At 48.6% G+C, this 22180-nt stretch overlaps 1 protein-coding gene across 1 annotated transcript in view; it reads left to right on the forward strand.

Annotated features, from left to right (window-relative positions):
- The first annotated feature begins 867 nt into the window (after positions 1–867).
- The window catches only part of SYT13 (synaptotagmin 13), a 236283-nt gene continuing 214970 nt past the window's right edge, over positions 868–22180 (forward strand). Inside the window, exon 1 of the mRNA XM_069221782.1 lies at positions 868–1453. Within this exon, the coding sequence (XP_069077883.1) occupies positions 1274–1453 (180 nt within the window). The 5' untranslated portion in view covers positions 868–1273. The remainder of the gene's footprint in view (positions 1454–22180) is intronic.

The raw sequence follows: 22180 nt of genomic DNA on the forward strand, positions 1-22180 counted from the left end.
GACAGGAGGCAGGCTGAGGCACCCAGAGGTTCTGTCGGAAACAATCACACTCTCCCACCACTTTCTCTACATTTCTCTCCCCCTTTCTTGAATCAAGTAGTAACAGTAGTAACAGTAGTACTGTCTATGTGCTGGAAGTCAACCTCCATTTACAGAGCCTTGCCTCTAGCGCTACAATCCATGATAAAGGGTCAGAGTCTAGTGACAGCGTCCTTTATGGTGACTGTAAATTTTGATTACTGTAAAGATTTGCTAGTTGTTCAATCTTTAAATAAGCCAGGTTACACATGAATATTTGCACAAGAGTGCTTTGCATTATACACTTCAAAGCCAATAAATGAACTGCGTCTTCTATTTGTGAAAGTTGCCTATTTACTTACATTTATAATATTGCTTGACCTACTCAGTATTGCACAAGCTTTATTCGGTGATAAATAACCATCAAAGCATAAAATCACAACAATCCAAAATGTATATACATAATAAATAGGTAAATATAAAAAAGATTAAGAACAACAACCACTGGTAAGCTAAGTTTTTAAAAAACAAGTGCGTATATACCATGCCGCCGCAAGGAACTTGCTAACCGCGTAAATTAAGACAGGAGAAGTGTCACTCCTCAATACTATAAGGGCAAATTTACATTGTCTTATGCCCATATCCCTACAAACTGGATTTATCCATTTTCACCTAGCAGAGGCATAAGCTGGACAAATAAACATAACATGTGCTACAGATTCAGATACACAATTACAACTAGGACATAGATCAAGTGTTGGTTGACCTACTCAGATGTGTCCGTAAATTTGGCCTTTGTCCTGAATTTGTGTCCTGAATTTTGAGCCTTTGTCCTGCATTTTGACCTTCACTGTCCAGAATTTGCCGCCCTGTCAGGTGCGTTGAAGGGCACTGCTGCCCGCCTCCAGGCGCTGGCTGGAAGTTCGTCATGCTGTTGTGCAATCTCCACGAGATATAAACCTGCACGATTCAGGAGACAAGGGGCGAGAGGGCAGCTATCAGCCCAGGTAGCCCTGTGAATCTACAGCCATCCTCCGAGCAGCCCTCGGCTCTGACGTCAAGCGCTGCTCTGCCTCCTTCCCTCGAGAGCCGGAGCTCCTCCGTCAATGAGAGCTCAGATAAGCATCGGTGCCCCCGCTCAGCGAGCGCAGAGCTGCATCCGAGGCGCCAGCTGGCATGACCCACCTACAGGTCCCTGGCCCGGGAATGTGAGACCCGAGGCTATTCTCCCACACCACCAGCTGCCCGGTCCAAGATGCTTCCGCTGCCAGTTATCGCCCTGGGTGCCACCCTGGGCACCGCCACCGCCCTCATCGCCCTCTGTGGCATCTTCTTCGTGTGGAACTGCATGCGGATGAGGAAGGGGCTGCCGGACTCTGACCAGGAGGGGGCGTCAGAGAGCACCGGGGCCAATGTGCTGCAATCTGCCCAGCAGGTAAGCTACCCACCTGCCCAGTCAAGTTCCTGGAAGGGTTGAGGGTGGGACCATATTTCCATTCTTGCAGGGATGAGTTGCGCCTGAGAAGGGTGTCTGACATCTGTCTGTAAATGGAAATCGAAGGACTACCTTCAGGGATGCATGGCTCCCGAGAAAGGTGTCAGACATCTGCCTGTAAATGGAATTCTAGGGACTACCTCTAGAAATGGAGGGGTTCCTGAGAAGGTTGTCGGACATCTGTATGTCAATGAGATTCTAACGACTACTTCAGGGATGGAGGGGCACCCAAGTAGGGTGTCAGACATCAGTCTGTAAATGGGATTCTACGGATTACCTTCAGGGATTGAGGGCTCCCGAGAAAGGTGTGTCAGTCATTTGACTGTCAATGGGATTCTAAGGACTACTTCGGGGAACGAGGGGTACCCAAGTATGGTGTCAGACATCTGCCTGTAAATGGGATTCTACGAATTATCTTCAGGGATCGAGGGGCTCCCGAGAAAGGTGTCAGAAATCTGTCTGCGCATGGGATTCTAAGGACTGCCTTCAGAAATGGGGTGGGCCTCTCTAGAAATGTGTTAGATATCTGTCTGCAAATGGGATTCTAAAGACTACTTCAGGGACTGAGGGGGCACCCGAGATATGCGTCAGACACCTGTCTGAAATGGGATTCTACTGACTACTTTAAGGGATGGGCGGCTCACGAGAAGGGTGTCAGACATCAGTCTGTAAATGGGATTCTAAGGACTACGTTTAGGCGTGGAGGGGCTCCCGAGAAATATGTCAGACCTCTGTCAGACACCTGGCTGTAAATGGGATTCTAAGGGCTACTTCAGGGACTGACAGGCAGCAGAAAAGGGTGTCAAACCTCTGTTTGTAAATGCGATTCTAAGGACTGCGTTCAGGACTGGGGGCGGGGGGCTCCCGAGATATGTGACAGATATCTGTCTACAAAAGGCATTCTAAGGACTACCTTCAGGGATGGGGGGCTCACGAGAAGGGTCTCAGACGTGACTGTAAATGGGATTCTAAGGACTACGTCAAGGAATGGAGGGACTTTAGAGAAATATGTCAGACATCTGCCTGTAAATAGGATTCTAAGGACTACTTCAGGGACCGAGGGACACCCGAGAGGAGTGTCAGACCTCCGTCTGTAAATTATATTCTAAGGATTACCTTCAGAGATGGAGGGGCTCCCGAGAACGGTGTGAGACCTCTGTCTGTAAATGATATTCTAAGGACTACCTTCAGGGATGGAGGGACTCCCGAGAAGGGTATCAGACTTCTGTCTGTCAATGAGAGGCTAAGGACTGCCTTCATAGATGGAGGCGCTCCCGAGAAATGTGTCAGACCTTTGTCAGACATCTGTCCGCAAATGATACTCTAAGGACTAGGTTCAGGGATGGTGGGGAACCCGAGAAGGGTGTCTGACCTCTGTCTGTAAATTGGATTCTCCGCACCAAGCAGCTAGAAAATTTACCTTATTCAAAGTTTTTTAACCTCCCCCACCCACAAACAAGAGCTACAAAGGACCTGCTGAGAATGGCGGTAAAAGTTGGTCATACGTCGTGCTAACCACATCGCCTTGCTCTGCGGCACCTTCGTTATGGTGCTGCTAAGACTCAATCACAGCTCTGCCAGTGCACCTCCACTCTGCCCTTCAACAATGCCAGTGCACCTCCATCCACCCGCCCTTCAGCACTGCCAGTGCACCTCCATCCACCCTGACCTTCAGCACTGCCAGTGCACCTCCACCCTGCCTTTCAGCCCTGCCAGTGCACCTCATCCACCCTTACCTTCAGCACTGCTGGTGCACCTCCGCCCTGCCCTTCAGCTCTGCCAGTGCACCTCCATCCATCCTGATCTTCAGCACTGCCGGTGCACCCCCACCCTACCCCTCAGTTCTGCCAGTGCACCTCCATACACCCTGACCTTCAGCTCTGCCAGTGCACCTCCACCCTACCCTTCAGCTCTGCCAGTGCACCTCCATCCACTTTGACCTTTAGCTCTGCCAGTGCACCTCCACCCTGTCCTTCAGCACTGCCAGTGCACCTCCATCCACCCTGACCTTCAGCTCTGCCAGTGCATCTCCATCCATCCTGACCTTCAGCTCTGCCAGTGCACCTCCACCCTGTCCTTCAGCACTGCCAGTGCACCTCTATCCACCCTGACCTTCAGCACTGCCAGTGCACCTCTGCCCTGACCTTCAGCACTGCACCCCCGCCCTGACCTTCAGCACTGCCAGTGCACCTCCGCCCTGACCTTCAGCACTGACAGTGCACCTCCACCCTGCCCGTTAGCACTACTAGTGCACCTCCGCCCTGCCCTTGAGCACTGCACCTCCGCCCTGACCTTTAGCACTGCCAGTGCACCTCTGCCCTGATCTTCAGCTCTGCCGGTGCACCTTCACCCTGCCCTTCAGCACTGCCGGTGCACCTCCACCCTACCTTTCAGCTCTGCCAGTGCACCTCCATCCACCCTGACCTTCAGCTCTGCCAGTGCACCTCTGCCCTGACCTTTAGCACTGCCAGTGCACCTCCATCCACCCTGACCTTCAGCACTGCCATCATTTGTAGCGTTGGGAGCCAGGCACAGCAGCTTTGATACCGTCCCTCAGTCCAGACCAGTGACATCCTGTGCTATCGTAGAAAGACACACACACACCTAGCTCTCTCAGTGCATCTCAGCCCAGATCTTTAACCACAGTAATCGCTCACATACACACGCACACCCAGCTCTCTAAATGCATCTCAGCCCAGATCTTCAACCACAGCAATCGCTCACATACCCACACACCCCTAGGTGTCTCAATGCATCTTAGCCCAGATCTTCAACCATAGCAATCACTCACATACACACACACACCCAGCTCTCTCAATGCATCTCAGCCCAGATCTTCAACTATAGCAATCACTCACATACACACACACACACCCACCCCTAGGTCTCTCAATGCATCGTAGCCCAGATCTTCAACCAGAGCAATCACTCACATACAAGCACACCCCCAGCTCTCTCAATGCATCTCAGCCCAGATCTTCAACCACAGCAATCACTCACATACACACCACACACACATGCCAATGCGCCTCAATCCTGCGCTGCAGCCTCCCATGTTATGACACCACTGAGGCCCCCTCTGCGCCTGCGGCCTGCACACAGCTCTACCAGTGCAGCTCAGCACAGGCGAGTGCAACAATGAGACCCACAGACAGGCCTGCCGGTGGGCAGCAGTCTTCAGCTTTCAGCAGCGCAGCCTACTGCAGTCCTGGGGCCCAACATACAGCTCGACGAATGCACCTCAATTCAGCTGCCGCTGCCAGAGATAACCATTGCAGGGCAGACGGTCCTACACGCCCTTTCACATCATGCCTGCCGGCGACTGGCACTGCCCTCATCCCCATCCCTGCCAGTGCGGCTCTGCCACGGCCTCTAGCACACACTGCCACTGCATCTTGCCTGGGAGACCGGGGGCTCTGGGCCCCAGAAGGGAGGGTCATTGAATGGTGGAGCTCGGGAAGCGGTGACTATTGCCTGCCCCAGCCTGGGCGTCGGGGGCAAGACCCCGCCCCTTTCACCTGGCTCCGCCTCCTGCGCTGAATTCACCGGGGAGGCCTAAGAATAGCCCCAGTCCTTTTCTGGGAAGCACTGGCGGTGCTGTGATTTCTATGCATCCTGAAGATACGTGCATCCGTGAGTGATGCCCAGCACAGGCAGCAGGGCTCGGCAGTGGACGCCCCCGCCCCCACGTCCAGTGAATCTTGCACGCTGCCGTCCTGCCGTGTCTGTTAGTATATTAGTGAGGCTTGTTACATACTCTGAAGCAGCACGACGGCAGGCAATGAAAATGGGTTTAATGCTTCCTGCCTGGGTAGGAAAGACAGTGTAGAAAAGTACCATCTTGCTGGCATGTTACCCCCATTTTTACTTGTGTGTCAGTTTGTTTTTGCCTGTCTCACTGGGATCCTGCTAGCCAGGACCCCAGTGCTCATAGTTTGTGGCCTAAATGTGTTCCCCTGTGTGGTGCCTAACTGTGTTATGCCCTCTCTGCCTTTAAAATTGTCACTGCAGGCTAGTGACCATTTTCACCAATTCTGATTGGCACACTGGAACACCCTTATAACCCCCTAGTATATGGTACCTAGGTACTCAGGGTATTGGGGTTCTAGGAGATCCCTATGGGCTGCAGCATTTCTGTTGCCACCCATAGGGAGCTCTGACAATTCTTACACAGGACTGCCACTGCAGACTGAGTGAAATAACGTCCACGTTGTTTCACAGCCATTTTACACTGCACTCAAGTAACTTATAAGTCACCTAGTGAAGGTTAGGTGCAAAGTTACTAAGTGGGAGGGCACCCTGGCACTAGCCAAGGTGCCCCCACATTATTCAGGGCAATTTCCCCGTACTTTGTGAGTGCGGGGACACCATTACACGCGTGCACTACATATAGGTCAATACCTATATGTAGCTTCACAATGGTAAATCCGAACATGGCCATGTAACATGTCTAAGATTTTGGAACTGTCCCCCCAAGCCAAATCTGGTATTGGGGTGCCAATCCCATGCATCCCCGGGGCTCTTGCATGGACCCCGGGTACGGCCAAACTAGCTCCCTGGGGTTTTCTCTGCAGCTACCGCTGCTGCCTCCTGGGGTCTGGGCAGCCTAGTCCCAGGAAGGCAGAACAAAGGATTTCCTCTGAGAGAGGGTGTTACACCCTCTCCCTTTGGAAATAGGTGTTAAGGGCCTGAGAGGAGTATCCTCTCCTAGCCTCTGGGAATGCTTTGAAGGGCACAGATGGTGCCCTCCTTGCATAAACCAGTCTACACCGGTTCAGGGATCTCCCAGCCCCTGCTCTGGCGTGAAACTGGACAAAGGAAAGGGGAGTGACCACTCCCCTGTCCATCACCACCCCAGGAGTGGTGCCTAGAGCTCCTCCAGTGTATCCCAGACCTCTGTGCCATCTTGAATGCAGAGGTTTGAGGGCACAATGGAGACCTCTGAGTGGCCAGTGCCAGCAGGTGACGTCAGAGACCCCTCCTAATAGGCTCTTACCTGGTTAGGTAGCCAATCCTCCTCTGAGGGCTATTTAGGGTCTCTCCTCTGGGTTTCTCTTCAGATAATGAATGCAAGAGCTCACCACTAGAGTTCCTCTGCACTTCTCTCTTCGACTTCTGCCAAGGATCGACCGCTGACTGCTCAAGGACACCTGCAAAACCGTAACAAAGTAGCAAGAAGACTACCAGCAACATTGTAGCACCTAATCCTGCAGGCTTTCTCGACTGTTTCCTGGTGGTGCATGCTCTGAGGGCTGTCTGCCTTCACCCTGCACTGGAAGCCAAGAAGAAATCTCCCGTGGGTCGACGGAGTCTTCCCCCTGCTACCTCAGGCACCAAACTTCTGCATCACCGGTCCTCTGGGTCCCCTCTCATCTTGATGAGCGTGGTCCCTGGAACACAGGAGATGGATCCAAGTGACACTGACAGTCCAGTGGTCCTTCTGTCCAAATTTGGTGGAGGTAAGTTCTTGCCTCCCTACGCCCGACAGTAATCCTTTGTACTGCATGATCTGCAGTTGCTAGGGCTTCTGTGCACTTTTGCAAGACTTCCTTCATGCACAGCACAGCCCAGGTCCCCAGCACTCCATCCTGCACTCAGGCTGCAGTGGGGAGTCCTGTGTAAGAATTGTCTGAGGTCCCTATGGGTGGCAAAAGAAATGCTTCAGCCCATAGGGATCTCCTGGAACCCCAATACCCTGGGTACCTAGGTACCATATACTAGGGAATTATAAGGGTGTTCCAGTGTGCCAATTAGAATTGGTGAAAATAGTCACTAGCCTGCAGTGACAATTTTAAAAGCAAAGAGAGCATAAACACTGACGTTCTGGTTAGCAGAGCCTCAGTGATACAGTTAGGCACCACACAGGGAACACATATAGGCCATAAATTATGAGCACTGGGGTCCTGGCTAGCAGGATCCCAGTGACACAGGCAAAAACAAACATACACACAAGTAAAAATGAGGGTAAAATGCGAGCCAAGATGGTATTTTCCTACACAACCCCCCCGCCCAAAACGAGGGACAAAATAAGGCTATCCTTGCCCAGATGAGTCTTCATTGTCTAAGTGGAAATATCTGGAGAGCCCATCTGCATTGGAGTGGGTACTCCAAGGTCTATGTTCCACTGTATACTCCATTCCCTGTAGGGGGATGGACCACCTCAACAATTTGGGGTTTTCACCTTTTATTTGTTTTAGCCAAACTAGAGGTTTGCGGTCTGTCTGAACAATAAAGTGAGTACCAAACAGGTATGGTCTCAACTTTTTCAGTGCCCAGACCACAGCAAAGGCCTCCCTCTCTATGGCAGATCAACACTTTTCTCCAAGGGTCAACCTCCTGCTGATAAAATCAACAGGTTGATCCTGGCCCTCAGTATTAAGCTGTGATAGCACTGCCCCAACCAACCAATTCAGAAGCACCAGTCTGGACTATGAACGTTTTGGAGTAGCAAGGGCTTTTTAGGACAGGTGCAGAGCACATGGCCTGTTTGAGCTCATCAAAAGCTTTTTGACAGTTAGCTGTCCACAATACCTTTTTAGGCATCTTCTTAATAGTGAGCTCATTAAGAGGAGCTGCAATGGAGCCATAATTCTTAATGAACCTCCTATAGTACCCTGTGAGGCATAGAAAGGCTCTCACCTGGGTTTGAGTTGTAGGGGGAGCCCATTCCATAATGGTCTGGATCTTCCCCTGCAGTGGTGCAATCTGTTCCCCACCTGCAAGTGGGCCCAGATAAACCACTTTCCCCTGCCCTATCTGGCACTTTGAGGCCTTGATAGTGAGTCCTGCCTTTTGCAGGGCCTCGAAAACTTTCCACAGGTGGACCAGGTGATCATCCCAGGTGGAGCTAAAGACAGCTATATCATCCAGCTATGCTGCACTAAAAGCTTCCAACCCTTCCAGGACTGTGTTCACCAACCTTTGAAAAATGACAGGTGCATTCCCCAGACCAAAAGGCATCACAGTGAATTGATAGTGCCCTCCAATGGTTGAAATTGCAGTCTTGGGTTTAGCATCTTCTGATAATTTAATCTGCCAATACCCTGCAGTTAAATCAAAAGTGCTGAGATACTTGGCAGAAGCCAGTGTATCTATGAGCTCATCTGCCCCGGGTATAGGGTGAGCATCTGTCTTGGCTACTTGGTTGAGCCCTCTATAGTCAACACAAAACCTCATCTCTCCTTTTCCATCTTTACTGTGAGGTTTTGGAACCAGCACCACTGGGCTAGCCCATGGGCTTTCTGAAGGCTTAATCACTCCCAAGTCTAACATTTTCTGAACCTCTTGTTTTATGCAGTCCCTGACATGGTCAGGCTGCCTATAAATCTTACTTTTGACAGGTAAACTGTCTCCAGTATTGATTATATGCTCACACCTAGAAGTGGTACCTGGTATGAGTGAGAAGAGTTCAGAAAACTGACTTAAGAGATTTACACAGTTGTCCTTCTGCTCTGCAGTTAGACAATCTGCAAGTACTACTCCCTCAACTAAGCCATGAGCTTCAGTGGTGGAGAAGAGATCAGGGAGAGGGTCACTCTCTTCTTCCTGCCCTTCATCAGTTGCCATGAGCAGGGTGAGATCAGCCCTATGATAATAGGGTTTTAGGCGGTTGACATGGAGCACCCTAAGGGGACTCCTGGCAGTGCCCAGGTCTACCAAGTAGGTAACCTCACCCTTTTTTTCAACAATTAGATGGGGTCCACTCCATTTGTCCTGGAGTGCTCTTGGGGCCACAGGCTCCAATACCCACACCTTCTGCCCTGGGTGGTACTGGGTCAGGACAGCCTTCTGCTCATGCCATTGCTTTTGCAGCTCCTGGTTGGCCTGAAGGTTTTTACGGGCCTTTTTCATGTACTCAGCCATTCTTGATCTTAGGCCAAGTATATAGTCCACAATGTCCTGTTTAGGAGCTTTTAAAGGTTGTTCCCAACCCTCCTTAACAAGTGCAAGGGGACCTCTCACAGGGTGCCCAAAGAGAAGTTCAAAGGGGTTAAAGCCCTCTCCTTTTTGGGGTACCTCCCTGTAAGAAAAAAGGAGGCAAGGTAACAGGACATCCCATCTCTTTCTGAGTTTTTCAGGGAGTCCCATTATCATACCTTTGAGAGTTTTATTAAACCTCTCAACCAGACCATTTTTTTGTGGATTATAAGTAGTACTGAACTTGTATATTACACCACACTCCTTCCACATTGCTTTGAGGTATGCAGACATGAAGTTACTACCGCTGTCTGATACCTCTTCGTTAGGGAAGCCCACTTTGGAAAAGATTCCCAGGAGGGCCTTTGCCACTGCAGGAGCTGTAGTGGTCCTCAAGGGTATTGCTTCAGGGTACCTAATGGCATGGTCCACTACCACAAGGATAAACCTATTGCCTGAAGCTGTTGGAGGGTCAAGGTGCCAACTATGTCAACCCCTACCCTTTCAAAGGGCACCCCAACCACAGGAGGTGGAATTAAGGGTGCCTTTGGAGTGCCACCGGTCTTGCCACTGGCTTGGCAGGTCACACAAGAGCGACAAAACTCTTTAGTGTCCTCCGACACATGAGGCCAGTGAAACAGGGGAACAAGTCTGTCCCAAGTTTTACTCTGGCTCAGATGCCCAGCCATAGGAATGTCATGTGCCAAGGTAAGAAGAAACTCTCTGTACTCTAAAGTTTTGACCAATCTCCTGGCAGCTCCAGGTTTAGGGTCCCTTGATTCAGTATACAGGGGGTTGTCTTCCCAATACACCTTGTGGCTATCACTGACATCCCCATTCTGCTGTTTGACAGCTTGTTGTCTCAAACCCTATAGTGTGGGACAGGTCTGCTGTGCCACACTTAGCTCTTCCCTAGCAGGCCCCCATGCACCCAAAAGCTCAGCAATGTCTGCTGCCAGCTCCTCTGGTGTAGATTCTGCACAGGGAGAGGATTCCTCTTCCTCAAAAGGGGAATCTCCTGGTGAGGGAGGGATAGTGGGCAAGGATTTACCTTTCCTACACCTAGCTTTTGGGAGCACTTGGTCCATTGTTCCAGGATCCAAGTTTCCCTGTCCTTTTTGCTTTTTGGCCTGAGCCCTTGTTAAAGCAAAAATATGCCCAGGAATGCCCAGCATTGCTGCATGAGCCTCCAACTCCACTTCAGCCCAAGCTGATGTCTCCAAATCATTGCCCAGCAAGCAATCTACAGGTAATTCAGTGGCTACCACAACTTTCTTTGGACCAGTAACCCCCCAGTTGAGATTCACAACAGCCATGGGGTGGCTAAGTGTGTTATTGTGAGCATCAGTCACTTGGTCCTGCTGCCAAGTAGGTGTTGATTAGGGTGAACAAGTTTCTCTATAACCATACTTTCACGGGCTCCTGTGTCCCTGGAGGCCTCCACCTCAACACCATTAATTAGGGGTAGTTGCTTGTACTTACCCATATTAAGGGGACAAGCAACCAAGGTGGCAAAGTCAATGCCACCATCAGAGACTAAAACAGCCTCTGTGGTCTCCCTAAAAAGACCAACCCCAACTACACTTCCAATAGTGAGCCCAGCTACACCTTTGGTTTGGCTATTTGTAGTAGACTTCCCACCACCACTTCTATTACTAGGGGCACTAGAGGTTGCAGTTGGGGTTGTGGTAGTGGGAGCCTTGGTGTCTTTCTTTGGACAAGTGGCATCACTTGCCCAATGGCCTTTTACTTTACATAAATAACACCATGGCTTTTTCTGATTGTGAGAAGAGGATTTGGACCCACCACCCCCAGAGGATGTTTTTGGGCCTGATGAAGACTCAGAATGTTTTTTATCTTTGTCCCCACCCTTGTCAGAAGACTTACCATCCTTCTTCTTGCCATCCTTGTCATCCCCTGTATGAACTCTTCTGTTCACTCTTGTTCTGACTCATTTGTCTGCCTTCTTTCCCAATTCTTGGGGAGAGGTCAGATCTGAGTCTACCAAGTACTGGTGCAACAAATCAGACACACAATTGTTCAAAGTATGCTCTCTCAGGATTAGATTATGCAGGCTTTAATAGTCAGTCACCTTACTGCCATGTAACCAACCCTCCAAGGCCTTCACTGATCAGTCTACAAAATCTGTCCAGTCTTGAGAGGACTCTTTTCTAGTGTCTCTGAACTTAATCCTGTATTGTTCGGTGGTTAAGCCAAATCCATCCAAGAGTGCATCCTTCAAAACTCTGTAATTGTTAGCATCACTTTCTCTGACAGTAAGGAGCCTTTCCCTACCCTTACCAGTGAAAGATAGCCACAAGATAGCAGCCCACTGCCTTTCAGGGACCAACTGTACCATACAGGCCCTCTCAAGTGCAGCAAACCACTTGTTAATGTCATCCCCCTCCTTGTAAGGGGGGGCTATCTTATGCAGGTTTCTGGAATTTTGCTCTCTAGCAGGATTGCTATCCAAAACACTGCTGCTGCCAGGATGGGGAACTATCCCCAATCTCTGCCTTTCTCTTTCCACATCCAGAGATTCCCTGTCTAAGGCCAGCTGCTGCTGTTTAAGCTTCAGGCTGGGCTCTTCCAACCTCAGCTTTCTGAGTTCCCTTTCCATTAAGTTATCCTCTGGGTGGGAGGCTTCGGAATTGTGAGACAGAAGAAATGTGGGAATTGGCAGAGAGAGACGTGTCCCTAACTGACTGGACTCTAGTAACCTGGCCTTTAGGAGTGAAAGGTGCCCTACTAGTGTGTGACCCCCCTCCCACTACCAGTGTCACTAGATGGCCTGTTAGCTGACAGGTCCTTGGAAGAACCCTCCCCAGCATCCTCAGAGGACTCCTCTGAGCCTTGTTGGGTAACTCCCTCCTCTACCTCCTGATCCTGGGATGGACCAGACTGGTTCTGGTCACTTTCTAGGAGAAGATCTTTTGTAGGATTCTTACCAATGGCTAAACCTCTTTCAATGCAGAGACCCCGCATACTTTTAAAGTTTAAATTCCCATATGTTTCCTGGACAACTTTGGGAGTAAGCTCTACTGCAGACATGACAGAAAGGGTTTAGGACAGAGAGAGAAAAAAGTTTTGAAACTTTTTTAAAGAAAGGAAAAAAATACTTTTCAAACTTTTGAAAACTTGTGAAAGTTTTCAGAAACTTTTCAGAAACTTTTTAGAAAGTTTTAGAGAAGGAAAGTTAAACTGTTTAGGTTACTGTGTATATTCTGAAGTATATGGTATATGTTTTTCTTATGAAAAGCACCAATAATAAAGTGGTAAAGCAGTTACAAGTACTTATCCCACTGCTGCACCACCAATGTAGGAGGCTGGCCTGGCTTATAGTGGGTACCTGATGGTACTTACACCTCGTGCCAGGTCCAGTTATCCCTTATTAGTAGATTAGTAGTGTTCTAGCAGCTTAGGCTGATAGAGGTAGCTATAGCAGAGCAGCTTAGGCTGAACTAGGAGACATGCAAACCTCCTACTATACCACTTATACCATATAGCCTTATATCATAAGAATCACAATACTCAGTGTTACCAAAAATAAAGGTACTTTATTTTAGTGACAATGTGTCAGAAATATCTCAGAGGATATACTGCCTTAGGAGGTAAGTTAAATACACAAAATATAGACACAAACCAAAAATCAGGTAAGTAAACAGTTAGAAAAGTAGTGCAAACACTGTAGAATACAATAGGATGCAATAGGCCTAGGGGCAACACAAACCATAAACTCTAAAAGTGGAATGCGAAGCACAAATGGACCCCAGGCCTAGTGTAGTCTGTAAAGGGTCGATGGGAGTGTAAGAAAACACTAAGGGTGTCCAAGATACCCCAACCCAAGACCCTGATATGTAGGAGTAAAGTTACCCTATTTCCCTAGAAACACACTAAAGTTGTGATAGAAGATTCTGCAAAGACAACAAGTGACTGCAAAGCACTGAAGACGGATTCCTGGACCTGAGGACCTGCAAAGGAAGGGACCAAGTCCAAGAGTCACAAAAGTGTCAAGGGGGGGCAGGAGCCCACTAAACCCTGGATGAAGGTGCAAAAGGGCTGCCTCCGGATGGAAGAAGCCAAAGATTCTGCAATAACGGAAGGAGCCAGGAACTTCTCCTTTGGTCAGAAGATGTCCCACTGCGTGCTGGAGAAAGGCGAGTTGTTTCCACGCAGAAAGATCGCAAACAGGCCTTGCTAGCTGCAAGAGTGGCGGTTGAAGATTATGGGTGCTGCCAGGGCCCAGGAAGGACCAGGAGGTCGCCCCTTGGAGGAGGAGACAGAGGGGGCCCTCTGCAGTAGAGAGAGCCCACGCAGAAGCAGGCAGCACCCGCAGAAGCATTTGAACAGGCGTTCAAGAAATCTGAGCACAGCGGTTGTCTCAACACAACAAAAGAGGGTCCCACGAAGCCAGAGGTCAACTCAGTGAGTTGGGCAATGCAGGACAGAATGCTGGGGACCTGGGCTGTGTTGTGCACGAAGGACGTCTTGCAAAAGTGCACAGAAGCCCTAGCAGCTGCAGATCATGCAGTACAAAGGATTACTGTCTGGCGTGGGGATGCAAGGTCTTACCTCCACCAAATTTGGACAGAAGGACCACTGGATTGTCGGGGTCACTTGGATCCAGCTCCTGTGTTCCAGGGACCACGCTCATCAAGATGAGAGGGGACCCAGAGGACCGGTGATGCAGAAGTTTGGTGCCTGCGGTAGCAGGGGGAAGACTCAGTCGACCCACAGGAGATTTCTTCTTGGCTTCCAGTGCAGGGTGAAGACAAACAGCCCTCAGAGCATGCATCACAAGGAAGCAGTCGAGAAAGCCGTCAGGATTAGGTGCTACAATGTTGCTGGTACTCTTCTTGCTACTTTGTTGCAGTTTTGCAGGCATCCTGGAGCAGTCAGCGGTCGATCCTTGGCAGAAGTTGAAAAGAGAAGTGCAGATGAACTCTGGTGAGCTCTTGCATTCGTTATCTGAAGAGAAACCCACAGGAGAGACCCTAAATAGCCCTCAGAAGAGGATTGGCTACCTAACCAGGTAAGAGCATATGAGGAGGGGTCTCTGACGTCACCTGCTGGCGCTGGCCACTCAGAGGCCCCCATTGTGCCCTCACACCTCTGCATTCAAGTTGGCAGAGGTCTGGCATACACTGGGGGAGCTCTGGGCACCACCCCTGGGGTAGTGATGGACAGGGGAGTAGTCACTCCCCTTTCCTTTGTCCAGTTTTGCGCCAGAGCAGGGGCGGGGGATCCCTGAGCCGGTGTAGACTGGTTTATGCAAGGAGGGCACCATCTGTGCCTTTCAAAGCATTCCCAGAGGCCAGGAGAGGATACTCCTCTCAGGCCCTTAACACCTATTTCCAAAGAGACAGGGTGTAACACCCTCTCTCAGAGGAAATCCTTTGCTCTGCCTTCCTGGGATTGGGCTGCCCAGACCCCATGAGGGCAGAAACCTGTCTGACGGTTGGCAGCAGCGGTAGCTGCAGAGAAAACCACAGAGAGCTAGTTTGGCAGTGCCCGGGGTCCATGCTGGAGCCCCGGGAATGCATGGGATTGGCACCCCAATACCAGATTTGGCTTGGGGGGACAGTTCCATGATCTTAGACATGTTACATGGCCATGTTCAGAGTTACCATTGTGAAGCTGCACATAGGTATTGACCTATATGTAGTTCATGCGTGTAATGGTGTCCCCACACACACAAAGTCTGGGGAAATTGCCATGAACAATGTTGGGGGCACCTTGGGTAGTGCCAGGGTGCCCTCACACTTAGTAACTTTGCACCTAACCTTGACCAAGTGAGGACTAAACATATAGGTGACTTATAAGTTACTTAAGTGCAGTGTAAAATGGCTGTGAAATAACGTGGACGTTATTTCACTCAGGCTGCAGTGGCAGTCCTGTGTAAGAATTGTCTGAGCTCCCTATGGGTGGCAAAAGAAATGCTGCAGCGCACGGGGATCTCCTGGAACCACAATACCCTGGGTACCTAGGTACCATGTACTAGGGAATTATAAGGGTGTTCCAGTGTGCCAATTAGAACTGGTGAAAATAGTCACTAGCCTGCAGTGACAATTTTAAAAGCTAAGAGAGCATAAACACTGAGGTTCTGGTTAGAAGAGCCTCAGTGATACAGTTAAACACCACACAGGAAACACATATAGGCCACAAATTATGAGCACTGGGGTCCTGGCTAGCAGGATCCCAGTGACACAGGCAAAAACAAACATACACACAAGTAAAAATGGGGGTAACATGCCAGGCAAGATGGTACTTTCCCACAGTTGTTGCCTTTGCAGAATCTCCTATCACGACTTTAGTGTGTTTCTGGGGAAGTAGGGTCACTTTACTCCTACTTTTCAGGGTCTTGGGGTGGGGTATCTTGGACACCCTTAGTGTTTTCTTACACTCCCAGCGACCCTCTACACACTACACTAGGCCTGAGGTCCATTCGTGGTTCGCATTCCACTTTTAGAGTATATGGTTTGTGTTGCCCCTAGGCCTATTGCATCCTATTGTAATCTACAGTGTTTGCACTACTTTTCCAACTGTTTAATTACCTGATTTTGGTTTGTGTGTATATTTTGTGTTTTTTAGTTACCTCCTAAGGGAGTATATCCTCTGAGATATTTTTGGCACATTGTCACTAAAATAAAGTACCTTTATTTTTGGTAACTCTGAGTATTGTGATTCTTATGATATAGTGCTATATGACATAAGTGGTATAGTAGGAGCTTTGCATGTCTCCTAGTTCAGCCTAAGCTGCTTTGCTATAGCTACCTCTATCAGCCTAAACTGCTAGAACACTACTAATCTACTAATAAGGGATAACTGGACCTGGCACGAGGTGTAAGTACCATCAGGAACCCACTATAAGCCAGGCCAGCCTCCTACAGACAGCCTTTTTTGAATTTCAGGAGGCCCCTGGTTCAGCGGGTACTGGTGCCACTGTACCTGCTGCACTAGTGATAGCTAGGCCCATAAGTGTTTGCTCTCAGCACAAGTGGTGCAGAGTAACCCACAATCCACAGGCGGAGCAAGCATCTCTCCTTCATAAAAAAGGTACCTATAGTCTTGTAATAACAGGACGTCTTCCTTTCCTGGAGAAAAGAAGTACAGCCTGGCAGTAATGGTGCAATGTGCCCAACCCCACAAACTCAGCTCACCTGGGTCACTATGTGATAGCAGGGCAGGGTGAAACCAAGGTAGATGGGACCCTTGGGATGTGACATGCTCTCCACATAAGGATAATACTGCTCACGAACTGCAAGGCCATTCACATGAGCCAAGGTTGAAAGAAACAAGCATTTGCAATGCAATGGGTCTTGCGTTTGCTCGAGTTAGAGCTATTAGCGTTGTGCATTCCTAACTGATATTTTCTTGCCACATAAATTGAAAATATAAAGTAAAACAGTTGATATAAGCATGTCAATTTAAAGCGCCACGGCCGCCATGAGCGCGAGTGCAAAGGAGACACAAAAGGAAAAAGAAGTTTGCTCGCATTCAAAAATATCGTCAGACATGCAATTATCCATGTAACAGAGCTGGTCCCCAAGGCGGTAACAAAACTGCTCCAAGGCAGGACAAACGTACAGCATTTACCAATGTCATCAAAGGATTTTTGAAGGGCAAACCCATGCACGAGTGAAAGTAATGGGCGTGAGGTGGGCGTAGTTAAAAGCCCACATAGATACCAACACGTAGGAAAAGCAGTGCTTGCCCGTGCTATGATCAACCTAAAAAGGAAGCAGACAGGCCCCAGTCAGGAGAGGGGTCCTACTGGAGAGTGTCTGCCTTACGTGGCCTGTAGCCATCACCCGCTAGAGATTCCTGTTGTGTGTCAAGCATTGCCAAACCATTCTGTTGTGCTAGCCCCATCAATAATACACGCATTCTGCTAATGCACCTCAATCTTGACTTTCAACACCTCCCACAATCCACCAGCGCGCTACATTGCTGACCACTGGGGCCTTGCAGTGTCGGAGGCTGGGTCCACGCATCACTCGTGACATTTTCAACCTCCTGTTATTCCAGGCCTGGGACCCAAACACAGCTCTAACAATGTACCTCAATGCTTACTAGAACCATGACATGCTATTCCATTACTGGGACCCAAATACAGCTCCACCTGTGTGCTTCATTACATCTCAGAAGCTTTTCCTGGGGGTCCAGAACTAGGAGCCTGAAGCTGCTCAGCCCATGCATCTCTTTCCTGACCCATTTCATGACCGACACCACTAACAAAGAGATTAGCATGTGCCCTCCAGGTGCAGCAAGTTTCTGCACGGTGCTCCAGCTTTGGTTCAAGGTCTTCAGTCCTGTTTCCACAGTTTGTCTTCCGGTGTTCTTTGGTGTGCTTCTCACCCATGTGCTTTCTGGGATGCAGTGGGGGGATGTTCTTTTGATGGAATCTTGTTCTCACCTGACAGTGTGTCCTATCCTTTTCCGTCTTCTTCTCATAATGATAGAGTCCATGCTCTTCTGCCTGCATTTGGCGAGCAGCTCCTGGTTGGAGATGGTTCACGGCCAGAGAGTGCATAAGATTCTTCTCAGATTATTAGCGTGAAAGGCTGACAGTTCAGTGATTTTGCTTTTTGTCATCTGCCAGCATTCTGATCAATACAAGAGCGTGGACAGAATGCAGCTCCGGTAATGCCTCATCTCGGTGCTGGTGCTATACTGAGATGAACTCAACATATTTTTCAGCATCCTAAAGGCATTCCTAGCATTGTTCACTTTGCTATTATTGTCACTGCCTGCCTCTTCATCATATCTGATAGTACTGCCTAGGTAGGTGTACTCTTCATGGCTAGGTCCTCTCCATCCACCTAGACTGGCGAAGGGTTTGGTACATTGAGTGGCATAGCTTCTGATTTCTACACGTTGCTCTTCAGGCCCATTTGCTGTGCATGGATTTTGAGGTGCGGCGTCTTTTCCTGCATGTATTTGAGAGAGCACGGCTAGGTCATCTGCACTGTCACTGTGCTTCAGGACAGAGAATAAATTCTATCTGATGCATCTGGTTTGGTTTTCCATTGTACATCACATTACCCAGTCGACGACTATGTTAAAAAGCAACATTGACATCACATACCCCTGTCTCATGCAGGTCTTGACTTTTAAGCTGTACTCATTGTCTCCATTGTCTGCCACCTTGAGGGTAAAAACGTAATAGAAACTCCTGATGAGGAGAACTTTCTGCTGTGGTGTGCCATAGACTCTCGGTATACGCCATAGTCTGTCACAGTGGATACAGTCATAGGCTTTATCAAAATCAATAAAGTGTATGCAGGTCTATCTTTGCCGATCCATGCATTACTCTGATGTTGCATGGAGTAAAGATCTGATCGACATCCACTCTACCCTTGCAGAACTTATCCTGTTCTTTTCTCAACTGCTTGTCCATGGCATCAAAAATTCACAGTATAATGATTTTCACCAGGATTTTCCTCTGGATTGACAGAAGGTAATTCTCCACCAGTTTTTACAGTTAATTAAAGCTCCCTTCATTGGAATCTTGATGATGATGATGCCTTGGCTCTAGTTGCCTGGTACTTTCTTTCCCTCTCAAATTGATGTAAACAGTGGTTGGAAGATCTTGGGTGATGTTACACAGGCTGCATTGAATATTTCTGCATTCACGTTATCTTGGCCAGGAAGTTATTCTGTTCTTGAGCGATCAATGGCAGTGGCAATTTCTGCTTTCTGTGGTGGGGCAGTGTTCGCATCCAAGTCCATCTCTGTTTCATAGAGGTCCCCTTTGCTTGTTGGCACTGGTCTATTCAAAACATCTTTGAAGTGGTCAGCTCAGCGTGCTTCCTGCTCTTTCCATTTTGTGAGTAGTCTGCCCTGCTTATCTATCACAGGGGTGTTGTATGGGATATTGCAAAAGATTTACCACAAACTATCCTTGTAAGCTTGCAGACCTTCCCCTGTTCTCTTCTACTGGAGGCCTCCTCTGCGTGGTTGGCAATGTTATCCACATGCGCTTGAATGTCTGTTCTTGTCATACTTTTGACTGCTCTGTTGCTTCTAGATATTGTTGCTTGTACTTCACCTGCAGCCTCTCAGATTTGGCCTCCATGAGTTTCTTTCTTCTGACCTCCTGTCTTCAATAGCTTGCCATGTGTCTTGTTGTATCCATTCGTTCTTCTTCCTTGTCTTGGTGCCCAGGCATGTTTCACTGCTCTTCACATATTGAAGAGACCTGTTCCCAATTCCTTTTACTATGTCTTCAGCCAGCTCAGACTGATCTTCCGTTTCTACCAGGAGTTGGAACCTGTTTTTTATTTGTAAAACAAATGCCTTCTTGGTCTTGGGGGCCCGTAATTTTGCCACCTCAAAGTGTTGTCATCCTGATGGTTCACGTTCTTTTTTTCTGAGCTTCAGCTTTACAAGACCGGTCACTAAATGGTGATCACAGCTGACATCTGCTCCCTTCCTCAAGGAACTGTCTCCATGTGCTGCTTGTCATTAGGTGATTTTTGTCATTTCTGTCATGCCACTGGGAGAGCACCAAGTCAGTTTGTGAACATCACAATGGGGGAAGAGAGTCACTCCTATGACCAGATCATTTGTGCGTAATACTGGAGTGGAAACATAGTTCTAGGAGCTAGTTGCACTCAATTGTCTTTTATGTGTGTTGTAATAAATGTGCTTTTTATCTCTACAATTAAGTTTTTAAACTGTAAAGGTTTTTGTATACCATCTAATAAACAATTTGACTTGATATTGTTTAATGACAGAAGAGCACCTCAGCCTTAACTGGGGCATTCTGGTTATTGCAGCACTGAGGCTAGCATGCATTCTACCAATGCACCTCAGTCTTGGAATCCAGTACCTCCTGCAATCCCAGTGGTGGGACCTTCATGCGTTCTACCAGTGCACCTAAGTTCTGGAATCCAGTACCTCCTGCAGTCCCAGTGGTGGCACCTCTATGCGTTCTACCAGTGCACCTCAGTCCTGGAAGCCAGTACCTCCTGCAGTCCCAGTGGTGGGACCTTCATGTGTTCTACCAGTGCACCTAAGTTCTGGAAGCCTGTACCACCTGCAGTCCCAGTGGTGGGACCTTTATGCGTTCTACCAGTGCACCTCAGTCTTGGCCGCCAGGACCTCATGCAGCTCCCAGTGGCGGGACCATCATGTACTTTACCAGTAGACCCCAGTTCTGACCCACCCCAGTCCCTGTTCTTTTGGCGGTGAGACCCACTCACAGCTCAGACAATGGACCTGTTACATCCCTAGTTAGCCAAGTGGCACGGTTGTGACTGGCAGAGTCAAAGTAAATATGTGTAGTGTACGAGTGCGCTTAGAGCTGCCATAGAAGAGAAAATGGGGTGAGGAGGAGGGAGAGGTAGGGTTGTCGCGCATTCCCTCCTCTCATTTGTGTGGCAGTCTTTCAGCTGTCAAGCAGCACGGGGTGCTGTGGGATCAATTAGTAGTCAGTGCCAGATCCTTGCAAACCTTATATAAGACCAGCTGAGAGAAGCTACTGTTGCTGGTGGGCATATTTGTGCCTCACAACCAGAGTCGTGCAGACAGCACGTTCAATGCAGGGGGTGTTACACGGTGATGCCTGACAGCATGATGGATTCAGCTTCCTTCTGTCACCCTCTAGTGGCTAAAACCCCAATGGAGAACCCCTGGGATCTGTCACAACTACAGTGGTGTGTAATATTAATCATGCATATCACACTCCACAAACTAAGCTGCCTCTTCGTGTGTAGTAAACATTGTTATTATTACTCAGCTTAGTGGTACTCATTTTTTCATCCTGAGAAGAATGAACTGCTCCAATAGTCCTGCTGGGATCTGACTGTGTGATCTTCAGGCCATACCCATGCACCCTCAACCCTCTGAGCTGTTCTGTCTTGTTTATTTAATAATGTGTTTGGGTTACAATAAAACAAGCAGGTATAATCATTAACATGCATTAACAATGCTAATAAGTATGTTTTATCAATTAAAGTGCCTCATCAGTCATTGATGTTGTTTAGACACTCAGTAAATCATCAGGTATGCACTCTGCCACTGATCCTTGCATTCATGCATGTATTCAGCCCCCTCTGACGTATTCTTACATTCACCCACGTATCCAACCACAACAAAACACGCATGCAAACTCAGGAATAGATGCATGATAAATGATAGATTGGACTTGTGGCATCTGAGATACATTTTCTCAGTGAACCAATCAGGCCTATGACCTTTACTACTCGTTGGTCATCATAACCAGCTCAGGCCTACGGTATTGAGTGTGAGCTTTCCTGCAAGGTAACCAGCAGGCACGCAATCCTAAAATGTTAACTATAAACTCAATTACATTCAACAAAACAAAAAGCTAGCTTTCCTAAGTGGGTCTGGCAAGGGTTGCCACATTACGAACCTTTTATCCCCTGGTTTGCCAGAGGGGTTAACCAACACCAAAACCATTGCCCACTTAGTCTGTGAGATTCCATGTAACAAAATGCAAAGTAATAGCAATCCACCCTTAAATGCCTACTGACTTTAGCATCTGCTTTTCCCAATAAAGTCGTGGCTACGGTGGCACCAGGACAGCGCTAGGGAAATCAAAGGGGTGTGAGTATTGTATTAAATACAGCCCATCCCTGCGTTTCTGAAGTGACTCAGCACGGCGCTGGTAAATTTGGTGCAGCTCTGCGCTGCGCCACTTCTTAGTAAATGTGGCCCCTAGTTTTTGATACCTTTTGGCGCTATTCTATATCGCCAATGTGCCCATGCAGTGTTTTTCTTGGC

The sequence above is a fragment of the Pleurodeles waltl genome, chromosome 3_1 (assembly GCF_031143425.1).
Source record: "Pleurodeles waltl isolate 20211129_DDA chromosome 3_1, aPleWal1.hap1.20221129, whole genome shotgun sequence".
Classification (NCBI taxonomy): Eukaryota; Metazoa; Chordata; class Amphibia; order Caudata; family Salamandridae; genus Pleurodeles; species Pleurodeles waltl.